At 33.9% G+C, this 14,631-nt stretch overlaps 1 protein-coding gene across 1 annotated transcript in view; it reads left to right on the plus strand.

The window, feature by feature from the left end:
- Window positions 1-14,631, plus strand: part of ADAMTS6 (ADAM metallopeptidase with thrombospondin type 1 motif 6) — a 254,223-nt gene that overhangs the window by 199,696 nt on the left and 39,896 nt on the right. The window contains exons 18-19 of the mRNA XM_015245058.3: window positions 4,690-4,853; window positions 5,270-5,408. Coding sequence (XP_015100544.1) covers window positions 4,690-4,853; window positions 5,270-5,408 — 303 coding nt within the window. The remainder of the gene's footprint in view (window positions 1-4,689; window positions 4,854-5,269; window positions 5,409-14,631) is intronic.

The following is a 14,631-nucleotide window of genomic DNA, read 5'->3' on the forward strand; positions in this document are numbered from 1 at the left end:
TTAATTTCTCTCTAAGCACCACTTTAATTTCATCCTATGTATTTTGATGTGTTATTTTTTCATTAACACTTGAATTAAAATATTTTCTTGTTTACCATGCGGCTCATGGCTTAGAAGGTATTATTCAATTTCCAAATACTTGAGGGGTTTCCAGATGCTGTTACTGATTTTTAGTTTAATTCTTTTATGGGCACAGAACCTTCTCTGTATGATTTTAGTTCTTTGGTTGAGGTTTGTTTTATGACTCAGAGTATTGTCTATCTTAGTGCATGTTCCATGTGCACTTGAGAAGAATGTATATTCTGATGTTATTGTGTTTAATATTCCATAAATGTCAATTAAACAGGTTGATAGCTTTATTCAAGTCTTCTATATTCTTATTTATTTTCTGCCTCCTTGCTTTAGCAAAAATTGAAAAGCCATATTCAAATCTCCAACTAGAGCTGTGGATTTGTTTATTTCTTCCATTAATTTGTAAGATTTTGCTTCATTTATTTAGAACTTTGTTGTTAGGTGTATAGACATTTAAGATTGTTAGATTTTCTTGATATATTGAGAATTTTATAATTATCAAATGTTCCTCTTTATCTCTTATAATATTGTTTGATCTGTGTCTATTCTGTCTGATACTAATCTAGCTATTCAGATAACTTTTAATTAGTCTTTGCATGGTAAATTCTTTTCCATTCATCCACTTTTCACGTATAAGTGTTCCTGAACCTAAAGCATATTTATTTCAGACAACATATAGTTTGATTCTTATTTCTTATTTTGTCTAACCATCTTTGCTTTTTAAATTTCAATCTCTAGTAGCGGAGGGAGTTGACACACCTTTTTCTGTAATGGGCCAGAGAGTAAATATTTTCAGCTTTACAAGACAAGATATCTCTATCTCAGCTATTCAGTTCTGTTATTATAGTGTGAAAGCAGACATACATAATACAAAAATAAAAGTTTGTAAATAACTTTATTTATAAAACAGGTAGTGGGCCATAGTTTGCCAACTCCTTGTTTGGATCATTTATATTTAATATAATTATTAAAATCATTGGGTTTAAGTCTACCATTTTTGCTATTTTTGCTATTTTTCTGTTTGTTCCATGTGTTTTGTCCTTTATCCTCCTTTTATGTCTTCTTTTAGATTTGTCAAATGTTTTATAGTATTCTATTTGATCTCTAGTAATGGCTTATTAGCTCTTCTTCTTTGTTCTGCTTAATTAGTGGTTGGCTCTAGAGTTTACAAAGTGCATCTTTAATTTATCACAACACACCTTCAAATAATATTACACCATGTTATTTATAATGTGAGACCCTTAAAACAGTTTACTTTCATTCTTTGTGCAATTTTTTTAAAAATACATTTTACTTCTTAATATGTTATAAAACCCATAGTACATTATTTTTTGTTTTAAAGAGTCATTTATCTTCTTAAGAAATTTAAAAATAAGAAAAATTACATTCTATTTTCCTACATGTTTACTGTATCTGGCATATATTCTTTCTTTATATAGATCTGAGCATCCATCTATATATATCTTCTAGTTTCTCCTCACTATATTCATTTTTCTTTAAAATCCTATTTTAACTATTTAAACAGTTAGAATAGCTGCTTGAAAATTATTTTCTGCTAATTCTATAATTTCTGTTATCTCTGAGTCTGTTTCTTTTACTTGGCTTTCTTCTTGGTTTGGACCATATTTTCCCCCTTCTTTCCATTTGTAGTGGTTTTTCATTAGATGTACAGTGTGAACATTTTTTTATTGAGTGTATGGATTCTGTTTTTTTCCTTTAAAGATTGTTAAGTAACTTGTAGATGAGCTTGATCCTTTTGAGGTGTGTTTTTGAGCTTCGTTTGGGTGAGTCTCAAGTGGTCTTGAGTTTAGAGTTTGCTCAGCTCTACTAAAAAGGCATGATTCTCTACTTAATGCCCTTCTGGTTGAATCTCTCTGAATTCTCACTCTCGAAATTTTTCTGCTTATGGCTCCATAGCAGTTTTTTGGCCTGGCTTCATGGAGTTGTATCCTATGCATACACAGATTACTATTCAGCAACAAATTCCCTCCTGTAATTCTCTGGTTCTACAAATTCTGGCCATCTTAGCCTTCCCAACTTCTGATCTCTGTCTTCTAACTCATTGAGACCACCATGCTCTGCTTGGGTTCTTCTGGTCTACACTGACAGAAAGTGCCTCCAGGCAGAAAGCTGGAGAGATTATATGACGCACCTTGTTTCCTTTTCTGCATGTCAACAGTCCTGCATAGTCTTATAGCCAATGTCTAAAAACTGCTGATTCATATATTTTGTGAGTTTTCTAGTTGTTTACAATTAGAGGAGAAGCTAATCCCAGTTATGTTACCATGTGAAGAAGTGGAAATTCTGTTTATTTGATTTTTGATCCCTTGAGGTTTAGATTCTAGAGACTGTTATGAAATCTGGATGAATTCTTATTCCCCTTAAAATATCATTCCTTTTTCCTTATATGTTTTAAAATTAAGACTACATCTAGAATGCATATTTAGATAGAATACCAAGAAGACTCCTTTATTTTTATTTAAGAAGACTCCATTATTTTTATACCATAATTTTAGACTCTTTTCTGCATCAGCAAAACAAAAATAAGGTTTCTAATGTCAGATTTTTCCCTTTGATAATTCTCTGTTCCTAATGCCACATCCTCCTCCCTTATCAAATTCTTATTCAGCCCCTCTTAAATGCTTAGTGTTTTTCTAAACTATGTTATGGTACCAGCAAGGGTGAGTTAGGATTCCTTCACTGAGTAGTTAAAAAAATGGAAAGTGGGAGCTTAAATTGAAGGAGAATTCAAAGATGCTAGAGATTTTGTTTTTATTTTTGTTTTTACTATTCCATATTATACATGCTCAAATGTCCTTATATAACCTAAGTAATTCTGATGTTTCAAATGAGACAGAGAACCACTGTAAGAGTTGAAAATAAAAATTTTGAAATACAAGACAAATTTAAGACTAATTCTTAAAATTGGTTGACATGTTCCTATTGCAAAAAGTTAATTAAATTTATTTTTGACTATTAAATGGATTTCACAACATATCTGAAGTAAAGAAAGTACAGGTATATTTGCCATGCAGATGGGGGTTGGGGAATGAAAATGCTCTATATTCTTAAGGACAAGTGGTAGAAATCCGGAGAGTCAGACACTCTCTCCCGTATGACACTTTGGGACTGTTTGTTCATCTCACCTGGTGAAGTTTTTGAAGAAGCTAGCATACTAACAAAAAAATTAAACTGACATTTTTGTTACTGGCAAAGTATGGTAATCATTATCAAAATGATCACTCCTATTTATTTATAGAAGTTTTTGTGTAGTAGTGCTAATAGCCCTTTTTCTATCACATATTTTAAAACTTTTTAATGTATTTTTCCTATAAAAGTTTTAAAATTATGCATACGTATCTATTAATCTTTTTCTTTATAGTTTTTGAGGGTTTTGTCATGCTTAGAAAAGCTTTTCATACCCCAATTTTTTTTAAAGTGCTTCCACATTTTCTCCTAGCATTTTATGATATAACTATATTTACATTTAAATATTTACTCATCTGGCATTTATTCCTTTCTCTCTTTTTTTAAAACTTTGGGTTGTTTTTTTTTTTGAGGTAAGATTGAAATGCTTCAGTCACTTCAAACATTTTAAAGTGAACAATTAGTGGCATTTAGTACATTCCAAAATATTTTAATGACCCTAAAAGGAACTCGGTGTCCATTAAGCAGATACTTTCTCTTCCCCAGCCCCTGGCAACCACCAATATGCTTTTTGTCCCTATGGATTTACCTATTCTGATATTTCATATAAACAGGAACATATAGTATGTGACCTTTCCTGTCTAGCCTCTTCCACTTAGTGTAATGTTTTTAGTTTCATCCTCACTGAAGCATGTTATCAGTACTATTCCTTCTTATGGCTGAATAATATTCCATTGTGTTGTATGTACCACAGTTTGTTTCCTTTCATCCACTGATGGACATTTGGGTTATTTCTACCTTTGGCTTTTGGAAATAATGCTACTATGACTATGCATGTACAAATATTTGTTTGAGTACCTATTTTCATTTCTTCTGCATATATAACTAGGAGTAGAGTTGTAGTATTTATTCTTATATAAAGAATGAGACATAAATTCAGCAAATTTTTTTTTTGCCAAAAAGCTAGTCTTTTGTCTTAGTTCCATTTCTTGTTATCTTTCCTTTACTAATTTAAGATGCTTTCTTTGTCACATAACTAATTCTCAGATGTACTTGGCTGTTTGGTTCCATTTTTCTATCAGTCTGTGTGCATACCACAGATTGTTCCCACCCCGTATTTATGTGATTACTGTTTTAATATTTGCATAGGAAAGTCTGCTCCCTACCCCCACCCCATCCCCAGTTATTCCTTTGTCATAATTTTCCTTGCTAGTTACACATTTTTATTCTTCCAGATAGGCCTTTCATTCCCTCCTATCAATAGCATTATAAATACGTAATATCTTCTTGACAGTCACATGGAAAATTACTATTTTAATTTGTATTTGAGAAAATGGTCAAGAATCCCATCTCTAAATGGAAGTGGATATTTGTTGTATACTTGAGTGCAGTTATTAATCTGTGACATTGTGTTAAATGAAGCTTTACATTTTTAGGTAGATAGTGATTTAAAAAAATTTTATTTTTTAGCTTTAAAGTCTGAAGGGGATGATTACTATATTAATGGTGCCTGGACTATTGACTGGCCTAGGAAGTTCGATGTTGCTGGGACAGCTTTTCACTATAAGAGACCAACTGATGATCCAGAATCCTTGGAAGCTCTAGGTCCCACCTCAGAAAATCTCATCGTCATGGTAAATATGTCTTTGCCACGTCATTTGTACTTTTTAAATCTGCCCTGTGAAGTAGGGAGGGGCAGGTTTTATTATCTCTGTTTGACAGGTGGTGAAATTAAGATAAATAAGGTAAAATATTATGCCCAAGGATATAAAATCTAGGTAGTGTTAAGGCCATAGGGCTCTTTCTGTAAGACTGTTTGGTCTTTTCAGTGCCTGCTTGAATAATAGTTTTGGAACCAAACAACGCATGTGAGAGAAATGGCTCCAAAGTACCCATGAAAATGGAAGGAGAAAGTTCAATATAAGTGCATGTGTTCTAAAAGTTGTAAATTTCCTATAAAACTTACAATTTCTTCTTCAAAAAAGCCCCTAATATCTGAATAAAGGCTCATTGTATTTTAATTATCTTCACCAGTTGTTTTCAATGGCAGGTTCTGCTCCAGGAACAGAATTTGGGAATTAGGTATAAATTCAATGTTCCCATCACTCGGACGGGCAGTGGAGACAATGAAGTTGGCTTTACATGGAATCATCAGCCTTGGTCAGAATGCTCAGCTACCTGTGCTGGAGGTAAGACACCCACTAGGCAGCCCACCCAGAGGGCAGGATGGAAAGCAAAACATTCTGAGCTATGCTTTGTGTTTGCTAAAGAAGCTAATTGGAAACATTTCTTGCAGGTTTGCTTCAAGCTGTAATTTAGCAAAAGAAACTTTGCTTTAATTATATTATATTCCGTTTGTTTTTAATCTCATGTAATTTGTACAGATTTGTTGGTAAAATACATCTTGGCACAATGAGTGTCTCTGCTGGTGCTTCTCCCAAGACTATCTTGAAGGTGGGCTGTTTGCTTTTCGTGAACACATTCTTGGTAAAGAACATCAAGAGTTTTAAATAAGAAAATGAGCAAGAATCAGACGGCACAGATGCAACGTCTTGTAATGGGGGATGAGAATGTATGTCTGTGTGCTTGTGTGTTTGTGTTTGTGTGCTTGTGTGTTTCCCGCAATCCTATTCAAACTCCCTTCTCCAGCCATCAAAGTTAAGGGGCTATATACTGGGATACTACAATAATTACTGGTGTCTGGGTCTCTGAGTTAATGGTGTATGCAGACCCCATGATAGTCCCTCAGAGAGGTAGCTGTAGGCGGTGGTTGGTGATGTGTTGGTTGTCCCATGTGCGTTTTTCATGGGTGCCTTTTCCCCACAATTTACTCTATTCCTAATCCTCCTCCCTCTAGTGGCCACCAATGCAATTCTTTACCTCTGGCTGGGAGAGCAGGACAGTTGGCTTCCTTCAAAGCCAACACCCTTGCTGCTGCATGGACTGGTGAGTAGAAGTGCTGTGCAAGCAGCATCTTCCTTCTCTCTGGAGACTAAATGCATCGCCTCCACCGTACACCTTGATCCCAATAGGCAAGGAAACAACTCTGTCCCTCAGGCCTAGGCTGGACTAGAGCACCTCACCATTCCAAAAGCAAAGATTAAATTTTGAGTAGTGATATTTAGAATGGAAGAAATGGAACTAAAGTGAATCATCCCATTTTACTTCATATTGCCACGTTTTGCCTACTTTTCTTTTCTAAACTACTCAGAGACGTGATTTAACATGGACTTTATCCTATCTTGTCCTGTACTCACTAAGTCTCTAAACATTTCTGATTCTCAAGGCTTGAATCAGAGAAATTATTTTCATGGAAATGATTATCAGATAATAGATTCAGTTCCTTTAGACTCATACAGAATTAAATCATGAATAAACTGCAACTCCAACTTCAGTAGTGAACATTGTACAAAAGCAAAAACAAAAAAAGCAAATGAATAATAATAGTAATGTTTTCCTCTTGGTGAAATGTCATGAAACATGGTTATGCGTAATTTGTGGCATATTTAAAAAGATCTCGAATTCCCATCCGTTTTTTGTGTGAAATGGCTGGTGATTTATAATGTAAAGTTTTTAAAACTATAGGGAATTAGTATTTCTTTTAATTAAATAGAGGATATTTGAAATTAATTGTTCAAGTGAATGCCATTTTATTTTAGTGGCATTTATACATATATATATTTCTTTGTTCCAATTAAATTCCTTTTTATTTAATCTATAAATTAACTTTCCCCTTTTCACATACCAAAAAGAAGTTTTTATGATAATAATAAATACATAATTTGGGCCCTGAGGTAAGGTGGGATAAACTTATTAAAGAAGAGTCAAAATAATTTAAAATTAATTTAAAATTAATCTTAGAAAATCTAATGAGGAAAGTCTAAATGTTGAGGTTGATTAGCTTGGAGAAGAGAAGGTTAAGGAATAGGAAACTGAATAGGAAATTCTTAGTGCCTGTTCATGTTTGTACTGAAATGTTTTATATTTGGGGGTGGTTTAGATACAGTCTTATCTGAAGCCAAGGAAGGATTAAGTGAATTCTCTATATTCCTTCTAACTCTATGGTTCTTTTGTTCAGAAAGGAGATAGTTCAAAAAAGAGCTTGGGAGGGAAAGGCCATGAGAGCTGAATTTAGAAGAAAAACTCTGATTTTATTAAAGTAAAGAAATATGAAAAAAATCTGAATGTGTGTTATTCTTTTCCATAACACTTGTACTGAGAAATCATAATAGAAAAGTGATTTCTTATGATGGGGGTAAAACGCAAGAAAAAGAAGGAGATAGCAAAGCCCCTGGAAGGAAATTTTTCTCTACTTTGTTATTTGTACTTCTTTCTTCTCTACTGGAGCTACTGATCCTAGATATTTGAAGTGGTTCTAGGAACCAGAATTCTGCTCAATTGTGAGTGATTATGACAAGCCTTTATAAGGCTATTGCCTCTTTTGGAAGAGAGATGTACAATGTTTGAAAGGCGGCAGGTACGGGTGATGAGCTACCATTTCTCGGTGAGTGGGTCTCCAAGTGTGGTCCCCAGATCAGCAGCATCAGTGTCACCTGAGTATTTATTAGAAATGCTAATTTTGGGGCCCTATCTCAGACGTACTGAATGGATGGATACTCTCTAGGTGGGGCCCAGCCACCTATGTTTTAACGAGCTCTCCAAGTGATTCTGAAGCTCACTCAAATTGATGTAGCACTGGTCTTGGATGACAGAGAAATTGAAACCTAGCACCCTAGACACATAGAGTTCATATCCTCATCACTGAAGTCTGTGCATCTCTCTAGACCCATTTTGCACCTAGAGCAATGTCTGGAACATACCAGGCACTCAATAAATGTTTATAGATAAGTGAATGAGCAAAAGGAACTAATTATTTTGGCAATTATATAATCTGTGTTATTCTTTCCAGTGTGGAAAATTAGAGTTTAGAATTGCTATTTTTCTTATGAGGTGAGGCAAAGCAATTGCCAGGGAAAGACAGTATAATTCTGATTAGCATGCATAAGTAAAACCAAGTTCCTCTCTTTTGTTCTCTTTACCTTGAGTAGGTTGAAAGTATTTCCTAGGGTATAGTGATTAGATGTCAGTTATTAGAGTTATTCTTCCTATATGTACCCCCACTTTTTAATCCCAAGTTCTTTAAGTATAGAAAGCTTATGATTGAGGAAGTGAAATCCCTTAGGACTCAGGAATCTTGATCAAAGAGAGAACCAGAGTCATCTGCAGGTAATGTTAATGAAACTTCATCTATAGTTAAGGAATCTTTTAGGAAAAAGTCACTTCTTAGTTTTCACTCAGGAACTAAGGATGAATACCAACATGAGTTCTATACTCTAATCTTTGTAGGGTAGTGCTAGGTATCTTGAGGCTGCCAAAACTTTTAAAATGAAAAAAGAGAAAACAAGAAATCTCAAAGAACTTTCTATTGTAGTCTCAAGACTCCTCAGTGTTCTCGCCTATACTGTCCTGCGTGTGTCTTATTAATGGCAAGACCTTTGGACTTGGAGTTTGGGAGCAATGTTGATAGTTTTCTCTTATGAGATCTTTTAAGATAAGAAGTTTTGAGACTGTTTTTCTGTTGCTTAGCAGACCCAATGACAACTGCAAGGCTGTAGGAAACATTGCTGGTGATTCAGTCCGAGTAACGGTCTTTTCTCTGAGTCAGTGATGAAACACTTCCTTAGCCTGAATAAGAACATTGAGATGCTGTGGGGTGTTGTCTTCAGGATAAATGCGATTTTTAAGATACGGTTGTGACTTTTCCTCTGAAAGAAACCCAAGCCCAGTGAATTAAAACTTGACCATTTTCTAAACTATTGTTTCTTTATTGCTTATTCAAAGTGCTGTAGTCTCTATAATTTATCTGACTCCCAAATTTATATACTACCATTGTATTCATGATTAATGTGTCAACTGATAAATCTTGGCTGGGTAGTGGGAATTGTATTATTTTAAAATACAAAGCTTTAGAAGCTTTCTTTTTAAGTGGTAATTTATGCTGGTGTGCCTTTGCACTATGACTTTTAAAGATTTAAATAATAAGTAATGTATATTCATCCTTTGATTTTAGTCATACATCTCTTTTTACTGATGTTTGGCTAGATGTGTGGTTTTCAAGTTTTAGCATGCATAGGAATCACCTGGAGGGTTTGTTCAAGCACGATTGATAGGTTCTGCTGCTAGTTTCTGATTTAGTAGATCTGAGGTAGATTCCAAGAATTTGCATTTCTAACAAGTTTCTAAGTGGTGCTGGTGATACTGATTCAGAAACCATACTTCTAGAAACATTGGGCTGGACACTTGGATTTTATAAAGCAAATGTCTTTTAAAACAAAGTGGCAAATCTTTTAGGTGATAATCCATATTACAGGTGTAATCCACATTACAGCTAGTCTTTTTAATGATAAATGGTTCTATTGCTCAGCTATGTTATAACAAATAAAATTTTACAGCTTATGAAACATTCTTTGGTACCCTGTTTCATTTGCTCATTCTCAGAAGCACCATGAGATAGGCATTGCTATTGTTATTCCTGTTTTACAGGTAAAACTCAAATGAAGTTAACTTGCTGAAATCAAGACTTAAAAATCTAGTGATTTTTCTAATGTAGCATTTTCTCTTATATTAAAAGTTGTCCTTTATCTTGGACAGAGCTTTTTCATCAGTCGTTATCCTCAATAGAGCAACATGATATATCCCCACTCAAGAATTTCTTCTTTACTACCTTGAAATTTCACTTTTTCAAATGCTTTCCCTAAAGCAGTGGTTCTCAGCTTTGGCTACATATTGGAATCACCTGGGAAATTTTAAGCAGTTTTGATGCTTGGGCCCGCCCCCCCAGAGATTCTGATTTAATTGCTTTATAGTATGGCCTGAGCATCAGATTTTTAAAAGCTCCCTAGGTAATTCTAATGTACAGCCAAGGTTGAGAAGTATTGTCTTTGAGGCTGATTGAAAAGTTTATTTAGTCCTCAAGTAAATTTACATTCAGATGCAAATATCTCTGAGAACTCAAATCTCTGTTATTAACCGGCTACAAGTTGAATGCAAAGGTCACTGAGATTTAGGTATATGTATCTGGCGTGGGGAAGTAGCTAGGGACATCAGAGAAGGGAATGAAAAACGTGGTAGAATACCAATTAATTTCATAATTTTGTTTAGTGTGGCCATTGACCTTGGACATGCCTTTAGAAAACTTTTATTGTAGTTTAGTTTATTTACATGCTTTTTTCTTTACCTAATGGATCATTTATAAGCATCTAATTAATACTTTTAAAACTGGCTGAAATTGTGCTAAGTAACAGTTCTTGGCCTTTTGGCTAAGATCAAGTGAAATTGTGTTAACAGATTTTCCAAACTTTCTTCTAATTTCAAGTTTCTGTGGTAATTAGGAAGCTAAAATGAATAAGTGGTTATATACTCAACCAACTTTAATTTAGACCCACAAGTCAGAATATAAGAGGCATATGGCCCCTGTTTTTAACTCAACATTTATAAAAAACTGATAACAAACTTTTTTTGTCTTTGTGGCATATAGTTCTAATCAGAGAAGGCCTTTTATTGTTTTAGGAAATGGTTGTTTTTGTTAGAGAATGAATCTTTGCAAAGTGCACATTCATGATAATTTCCTACCCTATCTTTCTGGATGTGCTCTCATTTCCCACTATTCAAACCATTCCCTTTCCACCTTCACCATCCCCCTAACTCCTCCTCTTATTTAATACAACCCTTAGACCTAAAGCAAAAGCTTCTGAAGTCAATTAACTGGGAGTTGACACTGTACTGTTACATCTGTTCTGTTACAAAAGAAACTTTAAGGATGCTTTAGTTGTGCAAAGGAAGGTCAGAAATACATACGGATGTTGCATATATTCATTCTCTAAACATACAGTCTTTGTCCTGCAGTCGAGTCTATTGACACTTCTGATTACTTTCTTCACATTGTTCCTTCTAGGTTTTTCTTTCTTCCTCTTTGTGTAGAAGTACACAAATTGCATACCAATTTGGTCAGGTTTCTACTGACTGAGGCATCTTTTTGCTAAACATTCATTGCTTGGCAACTCAGAAAAAGAAAGATAAGCTAAAGCTATGATAAGATGGAGGACTAGAAAGGGGAGACATGTTTATTTTTAGAGGCAATTTTTATTTTGTTTGAAGATCAGAAAGGATAGATTTTTCTTATATGTACTATGGAGTGTTTCAGGAATGTTTCTGATCAATTGTCTTTGACAATTTAAAATGTTATCATTACCTTTTCTCTTACATTTACATACCTTAATTAATTTTTGTTGTATGTTTGATGCCTAAACATGTATATGGATGCTTATTTTATTTGTTTTTCATTTTCTTCCCTGGATGTCACCTTAAGCCTAATTAATGTGTGTGTGAATGTGTGTGAATAGTATATGAACTTGAAAGATATTCTATGCTTTTTTTCTAACTAGGACACATTCTTTTTATTTTACTTTTTGTGATTTCACTTAGTTCACCTGGATTCTTATACAAATTGGAACTGATTTCTACTCTTTAAGATATTTAAGATACTTTGTGTAGTTTCCGACTAGTATTTTGTATTTTCCTGATTTACGGCCATATATTTCACACTGCACCGCGGTACCCCAGGACACTGCAGCAGATTCACAGAGGTGCTGCAGACTACTGTGTGTTTCCAGTGGAAACACAGTGACACAGGTCATGCACCACACATAGTATTGCTATTGATTTGTTTGAACCTAACTACTTAATAAATGAAACTCTTAGATTTTTTTTTTTCTGCCTGGGAGGGCTCTGAAAAAATTACTGAGATACTAAGGGTGCTATGAAGCCAGAAAGCTTGAGAACTCTTGATTTAGGGTAAAATAAGTATCAATAAAGTTGGATAAAAACTAGTAACCTCACTTTCTTACAGTAGATGGTGAATTCTATTTCATAAGAGGGGGAAAATGCATGTAAATTTCTTACTCAGAGTCCTGGTGTTGTTCAGAGTTTAAAAATGGAGACTCTTCCGCACTTCTATTAAGAAGCTAGAGGTTTTGAGGAATATATACATTTCTCCTTCATATCTGTATTAAGCATTTCTTCTAGACATGCTCTCGTGAGTTCCTGTCTCAGTTCAGTTTCAGGTTAGTGGGTGATTAAAGCGAAAAAAGAAAGAAAAAGAAGAAGAAAGGAAAAAGAAAAAGAAGCTATGTATTTAAAAGAGCCCCTGATAGCAAATATTTCCTTAAAGTTTACCGCCTAGCAAGTTAGTGTAATAGCCCACACTATTCCATTTACTAATAATAGAGTTTAAAATTATTTAGTGAATCTATCATGTAAATTACCTAGTCCCTTTAAAAAGTAGGATATTTTTACATTATTTCTATGGAAATATTATATGTTAATGTCATATATTTCATTGTTTTCAGGAATGATACAACACAGCCATAATGTGTACTTAAATGTACAGTAAGTGCATTCTAAAATAACAATTAAAAAATAATTATTAGAAAAATATAATGGGATCTTTAGGCCAGTACTAAAATCTGGCTGAAAGAGAACAGTTCTCAAGGTACTAGATAAAACAGAGGCAAATGCTTTACACTTTTCCCAGGTCTCTCTTTAATTTCTATGCTAATTCTAACATGTTTAACATATTAAACATTACTAATAATGGTCATTTCACATTATTAGTGGCCTAACAGAATGTTAAATAAGGATTTTGAGATTTGACTGTTACAGGTATAATAACAATAGTAATGACTCGCACTTGTATTGTAGCTTATGAAGGACATATACACTGTAACTTGGACAGAAACTCAAAGTGAAGGAGTCTCAAAATTGAGCCGAGGAAAACAAAATCTGGTTGTTTTTTGAGATTAAAAATAGACTTGATTAAAATTAAGTGTGAAGGATGTTAATAAGTCAAATTTTATAATTCTTTGCTTTTCTTTGATTTAGGAATTACCATCCAAATGTTACTCTCAGAGTTAAGTAAATGCCAGTTGATAACAATTGGAAATTTTAGTTTGAATAATTAAAAGCCCTTTAGCCATTGCCAATTCTTTCCCTTTGACGAAATACTGTTTTTAAGAAAAATTCCCTATAGCAGATATTTTCTGTGTGAGGTTGCACGATGTACTATTGTTTAAAGCTGTAGGCATCCTTTTACTTTGATTCCTGTTATATACCAAACTTATCACTGTGATATCACTGATCACTGTGATATTTTTACTGATACAAGTCCTTTGTAAAAAGTGACTTGAGTTTACAAGGAATGAAGATTCATATTCAGCTTTGTTTGTTATTCCCTAATCTCTCTTTGGCCTTTGAAAAATAAAATATTTGTAAGACTAGCAATAGTCTGTCATTGCATTGACCGTGGCATTCCCTTATTCACTCTCTCCCACCATCCCCTTCTTCAGCTCATTTTCAGTGTTGGGAAAGAAGAGCACCTTTAACATAAGGGATTAGTTGTACCAGGCATCACAGCAGGGCACCTGTGAACATCACAGCTCCCAAAAGCATATGCTGTGTACCCATCAGTTGCACCTGACTCAGTTCTCAGATAATATGCCCTTGAGAGGAATAACTCCTCTAGGTAAACTCATGCTCTTGGCTGGTTCACACTTCTGTAAGTTATTCTTTTATTTGTCTCTAATAATTATTTTTGTTTATTTTTTCCTTAAGTATATGGCTTCCTGTATAGAATATACTTTAAAAAAATTCTTTGAATTGTCCTGTATATTTTCAATATACTTTAAGCTTTCTAACTTCTTGTAAAAAAATCTTACATATAAAAGTTTAGTTTGATATTCTGACATTTTTTATGGTTACCCCCTGCATATTGTGGCTTAAGTTTTCTCTAATGTTAAGGTATGTAACTGAAGGCAAAAAATCTCTGCTAACCCAAAACATTCCTCCTAATGCTATTCTCCTTTCTCTCTCATTTTATTTCTATTGCTTTAGAGATTATATTCTTCCCTAACATAAATAGGGCCTAGGTTCATTTTCACTCACTGAAAAGCCTGGGTAGAATTTTGATGCATTCCAATTGTAGTAATGATCTGTGTGTCACAGGTCATGTTCCACTTCCTGAAACTTTTGTCCTAAATCTCGTTTTTGGCAGTCAATAGCATTATGCACCTTTACAAGATATTATGCATAACATACTTTTGGAAAAAATAAAATCTCATAATGATAAGCAATATCATCCCAATTTTATAGGACCTTTTGATATTACTATTCCCTGTTTTTACCTAAACAAAATGAATGTTTTAGCTTAAAAACTATAGACCTTGTTTATGATTGTGTCCTTGTTACTCTTTGGTTCCAAGAAAAAGGATTTTATATATAATTAAAGAAAAGCTTCTTTATTAGTAATAAGTCCATCGTGATATGTGGAAGAAGATCAAGAACTCCTTGTACTCCAAC

This window comes from Vicugna pacos, chromosome 3, assembly GCF_048564905.1.
Source record: "Vicugna pacos chromosome 3, VicPac4, whole genome shotgun sequence".
NCBI lineage: Eukaryota > Metazoa > Chordata > Mammalia > Artiodactyla > Camelidae > Vicugna > Vicugna pacos.